General features: G+C 47.6%; 1 protein-coding gene across 1 annotated transcript in view; it reads left to right on the plus strand.

The window, feature by feature from the left end:
- The window catches only part of BBS4 (Bardet-Biedl syndrome 4), a 47119-nt gene that overhangs the window by 12560 nt on the left and 13454 nt on the right, over positions 1-21105 (plus strand). Inside the window, exons 3-7 of the mRNA XM_081169216.1 lie at positions 5823-5902; positions 7882-7945; positions 9496-9607; positions 10480-10552; positions 17691-17744. Of these exons, the coding sequence (XP_081025342.1) occupies positions 5823-5902; positions 7882-7945; positions 9496-9607; positions 10480-10552; positions 17691-17744 (383 nt within the window). The remainder of the gene's footprint in view (positions 1-5822; positions 5903-7881; positions 7946-9495; positions 9608-10479; positions 10553-17690; positions 17745-21105) is intronic.

A 21105-nucleotide genomic window follows, 5' to 3' on the forward strand; every position in this document is an offset into this window, starting at 1 on the left:
GTGTTGCTTTTAGCAGTGGCTCCCACAGCCAACATCTTTCTATAACATGAAATATATGTGTGTATATCACAGTCACATAAAATAATTTGGGCACCATACAGCAGTATTAATACTGCATTTCACCACCTTCTTCAGGTATATTGGACTGAGGCCATTTAGAGCTTTAAAGCAATTATACATGATCAATGATTCTATTCTACCTGTTGAATGTTTTGTCAATTTAGTCCGAAATAGCCTCCCATGGATTCAGAAGGCTGGAGTGTGACTGTTCTTTGATTAAAGAGAGCCTAGAAAAACACGCTTGCCCTATGGTCAGTTATCAGCCATTGGAAATATACTTTGGCAGCTGTGGTGTATGTGAACTGGCCACCCTCATGCGTTTATGCACGCTGGATCCGTACCTTATCCACACAGACACATAACTTTTTGCAACCCTGGCAAGTGAACTGAATCCTGACAACTGGCAACTGGCTCTTATAGTTGTTTTTTAACACAGCATTCCCCAAAGATATAACAGGGATACTGATTTGCCAGAGACAAATACCAGAAAACAGGGCCTGTCCCTACTATCAGGGAACCTGGAAATATTTTTGAAGTGATGGGGCATGCTGGTTCAATATTAAATTTAAAAAATAAGTTTAAAAAGATTCCAACAGTACTGAAAAGAAACAGCTTATGAATGTTAAAGAATAGTAGACAGATACAGGCATCCCCAAACTCGGCCCTCCAGATGTTTTGGGACTACAGCTCCCATCATCCCTGACCACTGGTCCTGTTAGCTAGGGATGATGGGAGTTGTAGTCCAAAAACATCTAGAGGGCCGAGTTTGGGGTTACCTGGATTAGAAGTTCACTGTTTAGGGCTTGGCCTTCTCAACTCCATATCGACTCTGGTCTCTCTCTCTCCCCCCCCCCCTTCTCCTTACACATTCAATACTGTTAGTTGGAGCCCTTGCAGTCCTGATCATCTTCTGTCTGCATGGGAGCATGCCCCCCTCCCAATCTCCCCATAGAAATAGAGGAGGGAGCAGAAAACCCAGTAAGACCAGCACTTGGTCCCATTCTCCTAAATCAAGGTGGTGGTGGTGGTTTTGTACAGAGTTCCATGGTTTTCCCAAGCCACTGTGAGACAAACTGCCTGTTATGCCTACTTTTTTTTAATATATGGATCATTGTCTGGGTCTCTGAAGGAAACAGGATACCTCTAACTCTGTAAACTGGTGTGTAGCTCAGCCTCCACAATGCAGAACTATAAAAAAGCTTCCTGATATTGCCAGTAAATACCCTCATCATTCTTACTGACTAGCGTGCCAAGACTGGGCATCAGTGAGGACTTGTGACTTGCTCAGTCTCAGTTAACCTGCACTGTTCTGATCAGCCATCAGACAAACACGTTTTTAGGTATGCTAATTATAATAGCATCTTGCTTCCTATTTTTCCTTTTGGTTATTTTAAAGGAATCTAGAAACAAGGGAGGTAAAAACTTGTCACATAGTCCATTTTCCACTAGGGGGAGATCTGGAGCCAGGAATGGCTGTTCTATATTTAAACCGCTGTTCTTATTTTTTCAATTTCAATCCAATTTTTTCCTTTTGTGTGTATGGGGACTATTAATATAGAATAGTGAGATGAATTATAGCTTTGTTGCAAGCATCAGAATTGTATATGATGGGTTTTATTAAACCCAGTTGACTGTAAATAACTGTGAGCCATACAGGTTTATTGTTTGATTTAAAGTTGGTTCCAGTGGCTGTTTACAAAAGTGAGCAAAGGGAAAAGAAGCACTAAGCAATGAGACAACAGCTGTGTCTTGGGGAGTAGAGAGATTTCAAAGCTTTCTGTTGTGTGTGTGTGCCAGGAGATGGGCTTATCACCTGCATGTGCTTTTGAGTGTGTACGCAGTGTAGTAAGACACCTTTGTGGTTAGATGAGTTTGTCATGCTTCATCTGTGATTATTCTCAGCCTTTGGGATCATGGATATTTGTAGATGCCGGCCACTATTCTTTTGTTTAACATCTTTAAGCAAACCCTTCACTTCTCCTGTTGCGGGTGTGATCACATCTGTGGAATCCTAGGTGAAAACAGAATCTCTTGTAAAAGACATCTTACACCTCGTGGCTAAGGGATTTTAAACCACTGGCCTGTAAAGAGAAATGTTAGAAGGTCTCCTAGGGCTCATGCATACGTTTTAATCCTCCTCTCTGATCCTTGCTAAAGGGAAGCGATGGCAGCCGACTGGATGTAAGACTTATTCATGCTAGCATACTGCCTTTCATTTTGTGCCAGAATCCTTACTCCTTGCTCTTCTGTTGCCATTGTTTCTTTAGGCCCTTGTTACTGCTGTTTCCCTTGCTTCTTTTAAAGAGGAATTATAAATCCCCTGGCCTGGATAATTCTAAAGCTGCAAAAAATGGAAACAGTCACAGATTTATTCCCCACAGGTTGGCAGTAAACGAGGCAAAACAAATAAAGCCCCACAAATACCAAACCCCACATCTGGAACTGCCTTCCCTAGTAGCAGAAATGGGAAAGCAAACATTACTGTTATTAAAAATTGGAGGTTTTGAGTGTTACCTACTATTTGTTTTGGAAAGTAGTTTGTCTGCTTGTCTATCTGTTCTCTATAGGTTTGGATGCTTCTTGAGATCTCATTGCCAAATTCAGCAGGAGGGTGGCCAAGGTGGGAGCAGCAGTTCTCCTTGATGCTGGGACACCAGCCACCATTTTGAATCAAGATAGCAGACCAAAATGTGACTTTGGCATGACTCTGCCTGCTTCTTTGGTATAGGTTTGGCCACCTCCTGAGATATCGCTGCCAAACTTGGCACAAAGGTTCCTGAGATGGGGGTGGCAGACTGGCAGTCTTTGCCATTGTTTGGATACCAGACATTATTTTGAATCAAAATGGTGGACCAAAACATGACTTTGGCATGACCTCACTTATTCTTGGCATGGCAGGTTGAAACTCAAAAATTACACTACCTTTAAAAACCATAATATGTTTTGGTTTCTTTTAATTCTTGGGCAGTGCCAGGCACTCCCTGCTAGTTGTTAATACTTTGTGCTTAGAACAATCCCTGACATAATCCAATGCATGCATGAATTTGAATTTTCTCACGGCCCAAGAATTGGGGGGGAGGGGAAGACAGAAACAGGTATGTGTCACTGAAGTTCAGGATGTGAGGCAGCAGAGCGGCAAGCCTATTGTGATAGGAGGGGGAATTATTTTGTCATTCTTGAGGCTATTTATACAGACTTATTTCCTAGGAGCTACATACAGTGTGCCCAGATCCTGTTTGGTTTACTGGAGCCAACCAGAAACAGTGTTAGAACAGAAAAAGCAAAACTCTGACCAATGAGCTGCTGGCTAGGACCCTCAGAGAGAGAATGTGCTATTGTATGGGAAAGTGTACAACTTCTAATTGTAATTTGTGAATTGGAAAGAAGTGTACCTGCCTGTGCAACATCCTCTCTCAATCATTTATAAGTCCTGGAGTTCCTGAAGGTATTTTCCATGCACAAGCAGGAAGAGCTAACAGGGTGTGGCAACAGGAGGACAGGACAAGCACCAGCATAACCAGGAACAATGAGCTCTCCGGGACAGCTGGAGCCAGCTCTGCTGATGTGATTTACAGGCCCTAGATCAGATGTGAGCAAATGAGTGAGGCCGTAGTTTCCAGTGGGCAGAGAAGATCAGGCACTGAATCTCAGGGATAGGGAACAATGCCTAAAAAGCCTGTGCACTCATATAACGAATGTACATACATGTCACACTGGCATGCCTGGCTATAAACCCAAATCAGACAGCCAGAAATGCTGTGAGCTTAAGCAAAAGGAACTTGAATAATCTAAAGGATGCCAATCTATCTTCCAGGATTTCAAAACTGGAGAGGGATCAGCGGGGCCTGGTAACAAGTTTGGGTCCAGAGAGATGATGCTTTGGCACTGACTCCCCTTCAGGTAGCTTATGTCACAGTAACTGCACATGGCTTCCACTGGTGTCCCCTCCCTGTGGTGAAGTTATTAAAAATGTCTGCCGACATATCTGGCTGACTGTAAGTATGCTATGTCATTGGCTGCCTATAGCGCTTCATCAAAAGAAGGGCACTTGCCTCTCCTATCTGCTTTAAAAATAAAGTGAGCTATTTATGTGTTTCAATCAAACACTTGACAAAAGGTGTGTTTTTCAGTTCAGTTGGAACACTAAAAAGAAAACTTGATTCAGTCTTCCATGAAGATTCCCATCTCCCCAAACCAAAGTCTCTTTACCTTGAAGAGAGGGCATGCTAGAGACAGGATACAAGCCTAAGTCTGCGCTGGGCAAACTTAAAGAGGGCTTTGCTCTTATTATTAGAAGCGGGGACGTGGGTGGTGCTGTGGGTTAAACCACAGAGCCTAGGGCTTGCCGATCAGAAGGTCGGCGGTTCAAATCCCTGCGACGGGGTGAGCTCCCGTTGCTTGGTCCCTGCTCCTGCCAACCTAGCAGTTCGAAAGCACGAAGTGCAAGTAGATAAATAGGTATCGCTCCAGTGGGAAGATAAATGGCGTTTCCGTGCGCTGCTCTGGTTCATTGGAAACGGCTTAGTCATGCTGGCCACATGACCCGGAAGCTGTACGCCAGCTCCCTCGGCCAGTAAAGTGAGATGAACGCCTCAACCCCAGAGTCATCCACGACTGGACCTAACGGTCAGGGGTCCCTTTACCTTTACCTATTCCCCTCTGAGGTGCTTTCTCTCAAATTCTCACTCCCTACTTCACCACCAACTCGGCGCTCTTGCTCTGGCAGTCTTTTGTCTTTGTTTCCTGCTATGCTTCTCCATCGTGATACTGGCTTGCAGACATTGGATTTTCCTGTTGGTTGCTATGGTTACCTTTGGGTTGCCATAATTTCAGATGCAGAAATGAATTTGATGAACTGCAACTCGTGCCCATTTGATGTGAACAGCGGCTTGTTCTGAAAACTTTAAATAGTATCAGGAAAAGCAGTGTCCATGGTTGCCATTGATTGCATTGTGACTCGGTACTTCTTTAGAGCTTAAACACTGATTTCTCTGCAGTAACTAGGCAATGAGAGGATAAGAGTTGCAATACTGGCTCTGTCCCAAAGTCTATCTTGCAATAGCTAAGCAGTTGCCCTAGGTCTACTCACAAGTAGAACAAGTTCTGGGTTTCATTGGGTTATTGCCTCTAAAGCTCTTACTTCGGGTATGTATATTTAAAGTACAATTCCATATGATCTTGCTTATCCACTCAGATCAACCAGAGAAATCTTGCTCCATCACCTACTGTCAGAGGTGCAGTTGCTGCTTTGTGGCAGCATCCAGGTTGCATAAATCCCTGTCCTGGAAGATCCACGAGGCTCACTTCCAGTACCAAATGAAAACGTCTTTCTTCCAGTGGCCTGTCAGGGTTTTTTAGTGTTGTTTCGTGGCTTATTTAAGGGTGATCTTGCTTGCTGGTCTTGCCTTTATTTTTAACACAAGGCGATAGTCAGCTGCCTTGTACCACTAGGAAATGAGATGGAAACATAGGATATAAATATTTAGTGAATGGGTAATGATCAGCCATCCTTTATTGTTGTGTCCACCTTTCATGGCTCTGCTGCAGTAATAATGCTTAGTATGATGTTTCCTTCCCTGCTTACTTCTTTGTCGCTGCCTCCTGCTGTTTTCTGCTTCATTGGAGCATAAACAACCAAGAACCTCATGTAGCAGGTCTGGTCCAAGCTTCAGCTTCTCTCTGGGTGAAGTACAAAAACTGGGTCTCAAAAGGCATCATCTACTTAGATCTCTAAATGTTTGTTTTGCTGCCTTTTTGCACAGTGCCAGAACTGCGCAGTCTGGAGAGTAGGAATTGGCTGATCCACTTGTACTACATTCGCAAAGACTATGATTCGTGTAAGGTAGGAATATGATATACCCTGACTTTTTTGCACTTTAAATCAGAGGTGGGGAACCTGTGGATCTCTAGATGTTGCTGAGCTCCATTTTCCATCAGCCCCAGCCAATGACCAGATATTATCAGAATTGCAAACCAGCATCTGTAGGGCTATAGCTTTGCCATCAGTGCCTTTTAAGGATAACTTCAGAGAAGTACCCAGGCTTTTGCTTTGGAGAAGGACTTCGGTTCTTCTTGGAACACTTCCAAAACAAGATTTAAAGATAGGGAATATACCAAGGGCTCCTTGTACAGGTTCCTCCACCCTTCTCTGGTTTATTATAGCCAGAGTTTCTTATTAAACCCGAATCAGAGATAGCTATGGTTTACACTAATCAAGATTGCTTCCAAACCATGATTTGAAGTGGGTTTGCATACCCCAGGTCTGGAACAATCCTAGTAAGGGTTAATATTCTTTCTGTTCCCAAAAGCCTCCTGTTAACTGAATTAACTGATTTTTGTTTTGCATTTTGTTGGTTGGTTGGTTGCTTGCTTCAAAATCTAATGAGAGCATGGCAGCATGTTAACATGTGCCATCCTTAGGAACTGCTATCCCTTTACCAAAACTTGTCAGAGTCATGAATGCAGCTAGCCGTTTTCTCCTTTTGAATAAATCTCAGCCTCCTAGATCTCCCCACTCAGTCCTTCCTCACTGTCATCGGGCCTCTGCTGGTGATCCTATGCATGCTTACTCTGGAGTTCAGAGCAGTGGGAGCCCCATCTGCTGCAGCGGGACCCCAGGAATGGAGCCTGAGAGGCACATGGCTGGTGTTGCTGTCACTGCTGGTGGCCAACTGTCTTTATGGCTTGGTGTCCCTCTCCTGGCCAGGCTGGGGGGCAGTGGAGGGCACACTGGCTGGCACCTGTGCTGGGAGAGTTCAGGGCTGCTCTTGCATGACCCGCTGTTGCCTGCTGGCCATGCCACCCCCCCCTGCCCGGTTGTGGCTGTGGTGGGGGCATACTGCTGCAACTCCTCTTTTTGTTGGGCACCTCGGCCTCTCAGCCAGCCCAGGGGTGGGGCACCCATGGGTGTCCCTTCTCTGGCCACAAGGAGAAGGAGGCCCAGTCTGGGCACGGCTTGCCTTCCTGAGGCTCTGGAAGGTGGCAGGAGCTCAGCCCGATGAGGGAGCCTGTTGTGGGGACTCTCAGAAATCTGTGCCCCTCCTGCCCTCCACTGCTTGTGGCCCACTTGGTATGAAAATTTGGACCGCCCTGCTCTAACCATTATGTCACACTGGCTCCTAGAGGTGCAGTTTTCTCTTTGTAGTGAATACAGGAATCTTTGGGAACCTTTGGCTATTTTTGAAAAATAATTTACTGTTGGTGCTGTGCAAAGAGAGTGTTCACTTCTAAGGACCATCAAGGCAGGCACTTAATTTTCCAATAGATGGATAACAGCAATCTGTTCCACAAGTACTTGGGTGGCAGGAGTTTCACTTGTCCTAATGTTACCTATTCAGAGGTCGTTGCCTTAATGTTAACATTTTTTAATGCAAAAGGGTTTTTTATAGTGCCATTAAATGAAATTGAAAGCCTTGCCAATGTCAAAGCCATCAAAAAGCTCCTGCTCTTGGATAATTTGACTTCAGGAGGCTCTTTTCCAGGAAGGACAAATTACCAGCGTGAGAGGTAGCGGTTTCAACAGGCATTTCCTTGCTCTGAAAAAAGGAGAAAATTCTAGGCATTTCCCCCCTCTAGCACAGAGACTGGGAATTTGTGGCCCTCCAGATACCGCTAGGCTACAAATTTCATCTTCCTTGACCCTTGACGAGGTTGGCTGGCCACAGGTTCCTCACCCCTGATCTTTTAGGTACCTTTTATTAATAAATACTGGCTTAATGTTGAGGCTAACTTATTAAAGGGTAGAGTTGACAACATTCTGCCCCTTATCCAAAAAAGGAAAATCTTTTTATTGGAACATAACTTCTTTACTTTGTGGTTCAGATTCTTATAAAAGAGCAACTCCAAGAGACCCGTGGGATATGTGAATATGCAGTCTACGTTCAAGGTAAGCTAAAAGCACCCTCCCATGACTGACATGCTTCTACCTTGTCTGACACATTTTCCAAGAGCAACCTCTCTTTAGGGCTGAAAATAAAATTCTTTCACTGACTCCCTCAGTGAGTTCCAAAAATACTAGGGTGCTTCCATAGTCCACATAATCCTCGTTACTAGAAAACTATAAAAAATGGGACATTTGCCTACTCTCTCACTCTTAGGGGGATGGGAGGGAACATGAAATGTAGCCCAGAATGATATTATAATATTTCCACACCAGCAAGAGAGATAAATCTGATAAACACAGCTCAAAACACACAGGTCACATTAACATAAAAGCGTGGCTTACCATGCACAAGCAAATATCTCCTATTTCATTTTTCCTTGCTCATCTATTTATACTGGGAGGAGACAAACCATGATCCTTGACTTAGCCTTTCACTTCATACAAAACAAACCACGGCCTCTGGTTCAGATGTAATATTAGGCCAGGAACCGTGCTTTGTTACCTCCCGGTGCAAAAAGGGAGGGGAACAATAGCACAGAGAGACACGTTCATGGCAAACTGCTAACTACAGTTTACTGTGACATGATTACTAGAAGTCTGAAAAAGAGGACAGTTGTACATCTCTCTCTCTAAAGTGTGCCCTAAAATATTTAAGGTACTTACAAACTACTAAGAAAGTTGATATTCAGTACACATTTAGCTGAAGATTACTGCAGGATTCTGAGAACTGGTGGTATTTATTTTAGTCGTTCATTAGCTACATTTTCTATCAAATTTCACACGGCATACGATACAAAAAATTACAATAAATCAGCAATACAAACATTCAACACTTATTGCACTCTTATTATGAATTTATTATTATCTTACCCATAGGCCATTCTTCTCCCCTGAGCAGCTTAGAGCAACTTATGTACAGTTCTTCTGTCCAGGCTATATGGGGTCATACCTACTGGAGCTAGTAGAAATGCATCATTTGCCGTTTTTACATTTTTACCGCCCGTGTGTGGGACATAAGGCAGAACTTATCATTATAGGATAAAGATGTGACAGCTTCTATAGTTTCCTTGTTGCTGTGTCGGATGCTAAAATCCATGGCAGAAAGTTGAATCGGGGATTGGAGCTTTGAACTCTTCATTGACTGTGCCTTTGTCTGCTGCGGCCACTGCAAAAGTGCCTTTGTCTGCTGCGGCCGCACACATTATGCCACTGCTGGTGTGTCTAGTTTGTGCCGTGATAACAGACAAAAGCGATCCTATGGCTCTTTTAGGACAAGCGGGCCAGAGAAATGCTAAACTACCCCATGGGCTACGCTTACCACAAAGGAACAGTAGTGCAGATGGCACCATGGTTTCCAGATACAGAACCCACCAGCTGCTAGCTCTGCTCCGCTGTGACCTACCTTCTTCAAAAGCCTGCTGTGGGCTTCAGCTGGGAAGCTGGTGGGGGTCGGTTCTCCTCCTGCACTTCTATACATTTCAGCATTGCCCAGGGTGCAGCTTACTTCCTTGAAAGGACTCCCGATTAACATGCTGTGCATTGTTGTTTTCCAGCTTTGATATTTCGCTTGGAAGGGAAGATTCACGAATCACTTGAGCTTTTCCAAACTTGTGCTATTCTTACGCCCCGGAGTGCAGACAACCTCAAGCAGGTGGCGCGATCGCTGTAGGTGCCATTTTATTCTTCAGATTTTGGGTGTTGCATAAAGGGAGTTGGGTTACCAAAGGCTGTTTTACTCCCGTTAGCCTTCATATTTGCATAGGCGAACTACTTAATCATACAACCTCTCTTGTCCACACACTTACAAACATAAAAGCCCTGCTGGACCAGACCAATTCAGACCATCTAATTCAGCATCTTATTTCCAAGTGGCCAACTGGACACCTCTAGGACATGAAAGCAGCAGCCTGCCTCCATTATTTGTCTCCCGGAAACTGGTATTCAGTGACATACTGCCTTTGAACTCTGAGTTTCCATGCAGCCACCATTCCTACTACTAGCTGTCAATTAATTAACCCCCACAAATTTGTCTGCTAAAGCTGTCTAACCTAGTGGGCATCACCACCGGAGGAAAAATGATGTCTATCTGATCCGGCACTATTAGCACAGCACACACTTAAAAGAGAGAGGAGTCACTATTTTTAAAAACCTCTCCAGTCCCCCAAGCTTTAGGGTGGATAACATTTTAAAAGTTATTAAAAAGAGTTGTAAAAAGAAAGAACAACTGTGAAACTCAGATGGTAGCACCAAGTGGGCAGATACGATCCATATCATGTGACATGACATTATCTGTCCATGCATTAGGAAAGCAAGAAATAGGGAATATCCAGCCTTCTAATAAAGTCCTTTTAACAGGCGTTGCGACATGTTATGAATCCCCAGTATAGTGGACAAGTATTGGATTCTTCTGTTTGACTCTCCAGCACAATAGGCTTCCCTAGAGCTCCCTTTGATCCTCTGACTGACACACAATTGATGGTCCAGTGATACCTTGGGAGGAAAGGGTAAGAAAAATAAGATCTGACATTTTCTTGCAGGTTTCTTTTGGGAAAACACAAAGCAGCCATTGAAGTGTACAACGATGCGGCCCAATACAACGAGAAGGACTGGGTATGCCCAAGGTTTTCTTTGCTACTTGTAAATAGAATGGAGTAGAATTTGAGACTTGCAGATCGATGGCTGACCTATGGGTCAGTTTTGTTCAGCACTTTCTTCTGTGCAAGGACAGCAGCACCAGCCTGTCTTCAGAATGCAGCTTATGAGGAGAGGTGTTAATATGAATCTGGGTCTACACAGACACAGCCTTAATGATTCCTGTGGCAAGTGGAGAAGGTGCTCCTGCAACAGCAGGAATTGCTGCCGCCTCTATTGCATGTACAGTGGTACCTTGTTCCGGAGGGCTGTTCTTAACCTGAATCTGTTCTTAACTTGGAGCACCACTGTAGCTAATGGGGCCTCCTGCTGCTGCCGCGCCACCACTGCACGATTTCTGTTCTCATCCTGAAGCAAATTTCATAACCCAAGGTACTATTTCTGGGTTAGCGGAGTCTGTAACCTGAGGCATATGTAACCTGAAGCATATGTAACCCAAGGTACCACTGTACTGCTCAGTTGGATATGTTTCCCATTGTGATCATGTGCAGTCACATGACCAAGGATGGCTATGGCTGCTCCTTTATAGGGGAAAGTGACTGTGTGGATTAGCTCTTAGTCCCATTGGGAGTCTAGTTGCATTGAAGACATAAGCCTGTTTCATAAATTCCATGATACAGGAAGGAATATACAACCTTCCCACATAGTTGATCAAAACAGAGGAAGCGCTGGTTAGTGTCTCTGCCAGATGTGCACACAGATGGCTTCCTGCTTTAATATTCAGCAGGAAAACAAAACATGGCTTGATACTCGCTCTTGGACCGAATGCCGCATCTTGGGTGGTGAGTCCACCACAGCAGAGCATCAGCATAGGCAAAACATTGTGTACCAAGCTGGATTACCACAACAGACACCAAAATGATCACTGCCAAGGCATATCCATTCATTTATTTGTCACATTTCTTACCCTGCTCTTCAGCCAAGAGCTCTCAGAGTAGCTAACAAAGATATAGAAGCAGCAAAAAGCCTAAGTACAATTAACATGGATAAAGCAGCCAGAATATATCAGTGCCAGGCATGTTTAATCAGAGGTCTTAAAATGTGAGGCTCTAAACACTCGGAAAGTGCTTGAGCAAACAAAAAAATGCTCTTGCCAGGCACACAAAAGACATTGAACTCTGCCCAGGTGAATCTAGTGTTCATTTATTTGTTAAATGCATATCACGCCTTTGTACCCAAATTGTGCTCAAGATGGCTTGTACTTCTGCAGAAGCCTGACAGCATCTCTGTTGTTGAAACGGCACACTGACAAGCCTTATAACTAAATTTATCTTCCTTATTACATGATGTAAATGTATATTGGGCCCGGTATTTATTTTCTGCTTACATAAGCTCATCCATCAGTTTTATATGCAGAATTCCAATGATAGTTGTTAAAAGAAAGATTAACAAATGTGTCTGGCTATATCTTTACTGGGTTTTCAGTTTAATTGTATTTCTGTAGCATCTTTGGTCATAATGGGCTGAAGCTAACATCTCAGATCCATTGAACTTTTCTTTCTGATTCTGGAAGACCAAGTAAGTTACAGTGGCCCCGTTCACACATCATGATAAACCATAGTTTATGGTTTACTGTGAACAATGAACATGCAGATCTGGGCCACTCTGCTGCTTCCCATTAACACACCACAGCAACAAACCATGTTTCTTGGCTTAGCATTATAGCCAGTGTGGTGTAGTGGATAAGAGCGGTAGTCTCGTAATCTGGTGAACCGGTGTGCTGGTCCCGGGGGTAAGGTACCGTGAGTGTAGCAGAGTCCACACGAAGCGGGGTGAGGTCCGATGCAGAGAGACGGGCGGGGAACCGGAACGCTGGAACAGAAGGCTGAGCAGGTAACAGGAACACCGGATGGTCGGGAACAGGAGGCCGAGCAGGGAACAGGAGTACTGGATAGTCAGGAACAGGAAGCCGAGCAGGGATCAGGATCACAGGAAGGTCCGAAGCCAACAACGACGTTGCTCCCGCAACCTGGGGCCGGGATGAGTGGGCTTTTATCCTCTTCTAAGGTCAGGGGCGGTCCCGACCCCCAGGAGCCCCGCCTACTCTGGCCTTAAGGCGAGCACTCCTCCTGGGGGCAACCAGTTCCCTTCGCCTCTCTGCCCTAAGCCTCTGCAGATCAGGAGAGGCCGAAGGGTTACTGGGCCCTGGAGGAGGCTCACCTGTGGCCACTGAGTCTTCCAGCACCTCTGGGGCCAGAATGGCTTCACCTGGTGCCTGCTCTTGAGTTTCCTCAGCATCTAGGCCTTGCCCCAGTTCAGCCGGCCCTGGAGGCGGGGACTCCTGTGCCGGCTGGGATTCCTCCGGATCGCTCTCAGACTCGGAATCCCAGGCCATCACACCATCCCCCCTCCCAGGCCCCCCCTCACTTGAGGGTCCGGACCCGGCTTGCTGGGGTACGCCGCATGAAACTCTCGGATGCAGGCAGGCGCGTGGACGTTGGCCGCTGGTTCCCAGGAACGGTCCTCTGGCCCATATCCCTTCCAGTCAATGAGATACTGCAGCCTTCCCCTGCGGTATCGGGAGTCCAGAATGCGTTCCACCTCGTACTCAGGCTCTCCCTGCACCAAAACTGGCTGCGGTCGGGGACGGTTCGGGTGGAACTCGTCGGGTGGGGCCACCGGACTCAGAAGGGACCTGTGGAATACCGGGTGAACCTTCAGGTGTGCTGGCAACCGGAGACGGAATGCCACAGGCGAGACCTGGTTCACGATAGGGAACGGGCCGGTGAACCGGGCGTCCAGCTTCCGCGAAGGTCGAGAAGGGTGGAGATGGCGAGTGGAGAGCCAAACCAGGTCACCGATGTGAAGTTCCGGCCCCACCTGGCGGTGGCGGTCGGCCTGGGCTTTGTACGCTTCCTTGGCCTGGTGCAGTTGCTCCACCAAAAGCTGTTGCTGGGACTGGAGCTCTTGAAGCCACTCCGTCACTGCCGGGACCGCGGATGCCGGCAGCACCTCTGGAAACAGCCGTGGATGATAACCATAGCTGGCCTGGAACGGGGTCTGCTGGGTGGACGCATTCACCGCGTTGTTATAGGCGAACTCCGCCAATGCCAGGTGGTCGACCCAGTCATCCTGCTGGTAGCTGCAGTAACACCGGAGGTACTGCTCTAGCACCGCGTTCGCCCGTTCCGTCTGGCCATCGGTCTGTGGGTGGTAAGCTGACGAGAGACAGACCTCTGTCCCGAGGGTCTGGTGTAATGCTCGCCAGAACCGGGATGTGAACTGAACGCCCCGGTCGGACACCACGCGCTCAGGTAGTCCATGCAGGCAGAAGACATGCTGAAGGTACAGCTGCGCAGTTTCCTTGGCTGTGGGTACAGATGGACAGGGAGCGCAGTGTACCATCTTGGTGAAATGGTCGGAGAAAACCAAAAGGCAGGTACAGCCACGAGACGAGGGTAATTCCACTATAAAGTCCAACGAAACCGTGTGCCAAGGGCGCGGTGGAACTGGCAATGGCTGAAGTAGGCCGGGGGGTCGCCCGGTAGGACCCTTGGCACGACGGCAGACATCACAACCAGCAACGTAGCGAGCCACGTCAGCCTTCAGGCGGGGCCACCAAAACTCCCGACTGACCAAATGGGTGGTCCGATACCGTCCAAAGTGCCCCGCTGCTGGGGCATCATGGGCCATCCGCTGTAGCACGGTCCGGACATGGCCTTCGTGGCACGCCGGGTCACGGGAGTAAACCAGAATGTCATCCAAGTACACCACCACATACTTGTCTAGCAAGTCCTGGAACACGTGGTTGATGTACCATTGGAACACAGCAGGCGCGTTGCACAAACCAAAGGGCATAACCAGGTATTCGAACTGACCGTACCGGGTCCCAAATGCGGTCTTCCACTCATCCCCGGCGCGGATCCGAATCAAATTGTAGGCACCCCGGAGGTCTAGCTTGGTGAACACCTGCGCCACTTGCACCCGCTCCAGTAACTCCGAAATAAGGGGCAAAGGGTACCGGTCCGGGATGGTGATTTTGTTCAGGGCCCGGTAATCATGGCAAAGGCGGAGCTCCCCACATTTCTTTTTAACAAAGAGCACTGGCGCAGCAGTGGGCGAGGTAGAAGGCCTAATGAACCCACACTCCAGGTTCTTGCGCAAGAAGTCCTGTAAAGCCTCGCGCTCTGGCTCGGTTAACGAGTATAAGCGACTCACCGGTAGAGGCGCTCCGGGCTGGAGGTCTATGCCACAGTCAAAGGACCGATGCGGCGGCAGCTGGTCTGCCCCCCGTTCCTCAAACACGTCGTGATAGTCCCGGTATTCAGCGGGGAGCGTTGCAGCAACCTCCTCAGTGGGCGCAGCCGCTAGCATCTCAGTCTCAGCCGGAGAACTGGGGTCTGGGAAGTGTACAGTCCGTTTGACCCAGTCAATCCGCACATTGTGAGCCTCCAGCCAGTCCATCCCAAGCACCAGGGGGAACCGGGGCATGGAGGCAATATCCAGAGTTCGCATCTCGCGGTGCTGCTGGAGGCACAGGACCAGGGGCTGGGTCTCCTGAGTGACGGCACCCGAACGCAGGGGCCGTCCGTCGATTGCCTCCACCTGCACCGGTTCTGGCTTGTTCCGCAGTGGCACCTGATGCTGGGCAGCAAAAGCAGCGTCCATATAAGAGCGGGTTGCGCCCGAATCCACCAGCGCATGGGTAAGAATCCATGGCCCTCCTGGAGGGTATAGATGTACCGGAACCATAAGGTGTTGTAATTCAATTGGTGCGGCCCCATTCTGTGCTGTTTGGGACCCCCGGTAGCCAGGGCCATCAGCTACTGGGGTTTGGTGGTTTCCCTGCGGCTGGCGTTTCTCAGGACAGGACCTTGCATAGTGTCCGCTTCCACCACAATAGAGACAAAGATTCCCCTCCCGACGCCGCGACTTCTCTGCGGGGGAGAGGCGTGGCCGCACTGCCCCAAGCTGCATAGGTTCCTCCAATGACTTAGCTGGGCCCATGGGGCTGCTGGTCGACACTGGGGCCAGGAACTGGAGGTGCTGGCGGTCCCGAGCCTGACGACGATCCTCCAACCGGTCGTCTATTTGTAGACTCCGTTGAATGAGAGTGTCTAGCGTGGTGGGGCATTCCATTGTGGCCAACTGGTCCAGTACCTCGTCCGAAAGCCCTTCGAGATACTGGTCCCGCAGTGCCGAATCATTCCAGGTCAAGTCCTGTGCCAACAGCCGAAACTCCGTGGTATATGCGGCCACCGTGGACTTGCCCTGTTTCAAACGCCGAATCGCCCGGTTGGCTTGACTCCCTTTCTGGGGGTTGCCGAACGCGGCCTCCAAACGATTGCAAAATCCCGTATAGTCTGCTAGCAAGGGGGAGTCTTGCCTGAGTAGCGGCAACGCCCACTTGGCCGCCTGGTCCTTTAACAAACTAATCAAAAAGTGCACCTTGGTGCGGTCGTCAGGAAAGTTCCGGGCTCGCCCCTGGATATATAACTTGGCCTGGGCCAGGAACATAGGAAAGCTGGCCGGGGCTCCATCAAATTTCTCAGGCAAAGCCACTGGGTACTTGCCAGGAGTCGGGGCGTCGGCCCCAGGAGCCGGTAGGGCTTCTAAGCGTTGCTGAAGTGCCACGACCGCGTCACTGAGCTGCTGCACGGTGTGGGTCAAGGCCTGGTTCTCCTGGGCCAAAGTCACTAGTGCAGCCGCCTGGTCCTCCATGGCCTCTGGCTCTTCCCGAACGCACCCCTACGAAGGGGGAGTGCGGGTGTGGCGGGAGCAAACTGTGCTGGTCCCGGGGGTAAGGTACCGTGAGTGTAGCAGAGTCCACACGAAGCGGGGCGAGGTCCGATGCAGAGAGACGGGCGGGGAACCGGAACGCTGGAACAGAAGGCTGAGCAGGTAACAGGAACACCGGATGGTCGGGAACAGGAGGCCGAGAAGGGAACAGGAGTACTGGATAGTCAGGAACAGGAAGCCGAGCAGGGATCAGGATCACAGGAAGGTCCGAAGCCAACAACGACGTTGCTCCCGCAACCTGGGGCCGGGATGAGTGGGCTTTTATCCTCTTCTAAGGTCAGGGGCGGTCCCGACCCCCAGGAGCCCCGCCTACTCTGGCCTTAAGGCGAGCACTCCTCCTGGGGGCAACCAGTTCCCTTCGCCTCTCTGCCCTAAGCCTCTGCAGATCAGGAGAGGCCGAAGGGTTACTGGGCCCTGGAGGAGGCTCACCTGTGGCCACTGAGTCTTCCAGCACCTCTGGGGCCAGAATGGCTTCACCTGGTGCCTGCTCTTGAGTTTCCTCAGCATCTAGGCCTTGCCCCAGTTCAGCCGGCCCTGGAGGCGGGGACTCCTGTGCCGGCTGGGATTCCTCCGGATCGCTCTCAGACTCGGAATCCCAGGCCATCACAACCGGGTTCGCTTCCCCGCTCCTCCACCTGCAGCTGCTGGGTGACCTTGGGCCAGTCACACTTCTCTGAAGTCTCTCAGCCTCACTCACCTCACAGAGTGTTTGTTGTGGGGGAGGAAGGGAAAGGAGAATGTTAGCCGCTTTTGAGACTCCTTAAAGGTAGTGATAAAGCGGGATATCAAATCCAAACTCCTCTTCCTCCTCCTCTTCTTCTTCTTCTTCTTCTTCATCATCATCATCATCATCATCATCATCATCCAAATTGGAAATCATAGTAGTTTTGTTCCACCCAGTCAGTCAGTTAGAAAGCAAGAAATCATGCTTTGTTTGAAGTAAAACCCATCATAATTCCCAGTTCAGATATAATGCCATGGTAGGGATTGTGGTTTGTTCTTCCCATGAACTAGTGGGGATGAGCAAAGCTCCTCAGATCAGCATGTTCATGGTAAACTATTAACTATGGTTTACTGTGACGTGTGAATGGGGCCAGAATTTGGCTATTTGTAAATGAAGAGATTTGTCAAGCTCTGATCTGGGGCATTTAGTACTGTTAATATTCTATTGAATGAAAATGATTTGTTACCAATCTGAGAAAATGAGATGTTTCAATAGATTGTTCCATTCCTGTTTTTTTGAGCACATTGAACCTGTGGTTTTGCAACTTGTGAGCTTGAGACCAATAATGGCAGGTTCTATCCCCTCATGTATCACATGTGGATTTACACATGTCCCCTTTCCCCTCACATCTAGGAGATCTGCCACAACTTGGGTGTCTGCTACATGCACCTGAAGCATTTCAACAAGGTAAAGGGGGCAGTTGTCTGGCAAGCATGAAAGGTCCGGAGGGTGGCAGCCTGAGAATGGGCATTTTTTTGCAGTGGCTCTGTTTGTGGAATGCTTTCCCCAGGGAGGCTTGCCTGGTGCCTTCATTACATAACTTTAAGCACCAGGTGAAAACATTCCTCTTCTCCCAGGCCTTTGGCTCATTAAACAATCTATGGTCTTTTAAACTGGGGGTAGGGGTGGGTGGGTATTGTTTTGTTGGTTATTATGTTATTATTTTTTTTGAATTTTTATACCAGGGTGGTCGGATTTTTTTAAAAAAAAATGGATTTTTTAAATTTAAATCAGATTTTTTAAAATTTAAATTGGATTTTTAAAATAAAATGCTTTTGGAGGAAGAAATCTTTCTAAAGATAGTTTTCTGTTTAAGTTACATTATAGTCCAAAGGCTATTAATCAGGAAATAAGGATTTGTTTTAAGTTTTTCATGTATGCTGAAACTCAGTCTAAGTTGGTTTTTAAGGAAATTGTTATTAAGGAAATGATTCTTTCATTGGAAAGGATTCTTTTCATGACAGACAGGTCCCCAGCATGCCTCTCATTTTCATGTTAGAACCACAATATTTGTTTTTTCCTAAAACAGCTGCGATGGTCACAACAAGGGTTGAAGGCAACCCTCTTTAGGGAAGTTTTTAATGTTTGATTTATTGTGTTTTTAATATTCTGTTGGGAGCCGCCCAGAGTGGCTGGGAAAACTCAGCCAGATGAGTGGGGTATAAATAAGAAGTTATTATTATCAAATAAGTTATGCACAACTGAAACTTTCCCATAATATTACTTTGTGTACAACTTTGTGTACAACGTGGTAGGATTTGGGTTTGAATTGCAGAAATCAGCCTTTTTGGTGGGTGGGCTATCAAGGACTGACACATAGAGGAGTGGTTGGGGGGAAGCTATGGGGGTATAACAGCCTTGCCCAGACTAGTGCCCACAAGATGCGTTGCACTACAACGTCCATCATCCCTTACCATTGACCATGCTGTTTGAGGCTAATGGGAACTATAGTCGAAAACATCTGGAGGGCATTAGGCTGGAGAAGGCTTGGGTGTAGGATTGAAGTGTGCAGAACTGCTGTTAATAGACAGGAAATTATATGTGGCTGAGCAGCATGTACGTGTATGGCCCCTGGAGTACCTAGCCCATGTTCCTAGTTAGTGAGTGTTTGACAGAAACAGCCCAGACCTCTTCAGTCTCTGCAAAACGTGAGGCCTATTAACTTGCTGTTTGAATGGGACCCTAAATGCAGAATCCTCTGCATGTTAAACCAAATCCACACCACGTATTGGCCGTCAGAGTTTTGAGTGGAAAGCTGGAAGAGCAGAGATACCTGCCTCTCATGGAGTTGTACAGTAGAAGAATCTAGCTGGAAATGCTCCAGAATCCTGATATCTGACAGGACCAAGCCAGCGGCAAACCACACCAAGCAAGTTGGGGTTAGAATCATAGAATCATAGAGTTGGAAGAGACCACAAGGGCCATTGAGTCCAACCCCCTGCCAAGCAGGAAACACCATCAGAGCACTCCTGACATATGGTTGTCAAGCCTCTGCTTAAAGACCTCCGAAGAAGGAGATTCCACCACACTCCTTGGCAGCAAATTCCACTGTCGAACAGCTCTTACCGTCAGGAAGTTCTTCCTAATGTTTAGGTGGAATCTTCTTTCTTGTAGTTTGGATCCATTGCTCCGTGTCCGCTTCTCTGGAGCAGCAGAAAACAACCTTTCTCCCTCCTCTATGTGACATCCTTTTATATATTTGAACATGGCTATCATATCACCCCTTAACCTCCTCTTCTCCAGGCTAAACATGCCCAGCTCCCTTAGCCGTTCCTCATAAGGCATCGTTTCCAGGCCTTTGACCATTTTGGTTGCCCTCCTCTGGACACGTTCCAGTTTGTCAGTGTCCTTCTTGAACTGTGGTGCCCAGAACTGGACACAGTACTCCAGGTGAGGTCTGACCAGAGCAGAATACAGTGGCACTATTACTTCCCTTGATCTAGATGCTATACTCCTATTGATGCAGCCAATGCTGCATCAATAGGAGTATAGGAGTATTCTGTTTTTGCTTATAAACGGGTTATCCGTTTATAAGCAAAAACAGAATCTGCACAGGAGCGTCAGGCCTAATGAGTACAGCAGCTCATCTCTGGCAGGTCTTGCCCCCTTGAAGCAGCCTCAGTCACCTCTCCCTCTGACCACTCATTGTCGTCCCGCCACCAATCCCCTGGCTCTGAGCCTTTTTCCCTTGGGGCTTTCCCAGTTGGTTCCTCTCACCATTCCTCTGCATCCAATCAGCCCGTGACAATATCTGACTATGACCTGCAAGGCCATATTCCATGTGTCGTCGGCACGACAGCGATTTAGAAGAATCCTCGTCATTATATATTTTTCATGGCTGTTTATTTTTACATATTTAAAATTTTATATATGGATGTTTTATGATGGCCTGTACTTGTAATGCCTAATAAAGGTTTGGCGAAGTAAGAAGTACCACGAAAGGGAGCCTCGGACATGGCGAGCACATCACCTGTTTCCTGAGCTGTAGTCTGGAGACTTTCGGACGATCGCATGAAAATGCCTGGGCTCCATGTGTTGTTTGATTGGTTCCCACCATATCTTTAGCATCTGTAGCCCTCCAGATGTCTGCATCAGCCCTTGTCTGCATGGACAATGGTCCGGGATGGTGGGAGCTTTTTGAGTGATGAAGCCAGTTGCAGAAAGTATCCAAGATAGCGATGCTGTCTTTACTGAGAATAATGTAGCCCTCAGGTCAGAGCTTGCTTTACTGTCACCAGTTAGGAAGATGTACCAGTTTGATTCTTGCAAGGCATGAAAATGGTCCATTCTCTCCAGTTTGGGGCACACAAACATTTGCATTGAGGTGTTAATGGGCCATTAGTATGAGAAATTTCCTCCTTCTCACATTTCCCCTTTGCTGCGCCCCGACCGTACACCATGCTGCTTCCTTGCATCGAGTCACATGGGCCTATAAAATATAATGAAGCCTATAGAATGTGCTGGCATTTTAGCTTTTTAGCAATGAATATCCCGTGGCTGCATAATTCTTTTTTACTTTGTCAGCATCTCTCTCCTTTAATGTGCCTGGAAAAAAAGAGAGGAGAAAACCTGCAACCTTTCATTCCAGTCCCACCGGCTGGGCCCAGGGGAGGAAAAGAGGCCATTGCAATCGATGCCTCTCATTGGAGGGGATTAACAATGTGCCCAGGAGGAGCAGTTCTGCTCCTTTGTGCAGTTCAGCAGCCCTCCTGGCTCAGTGCTGGGATAAGCATTTTGTGGAATGATGAGCTGTAAAAGCCTCGGTAAC

Source organism: Podarcis bocagei (assembly GCF_964188305.1).
Source record: "Podarcis bocagei genome assembly, chromosome: 14".
Lineage (NCBI taxonomy): Eukaryota > Metazoa > Chordata > Lepidosauria > Squamata > Lacertidae > Podarcis > Podarcis bocagei.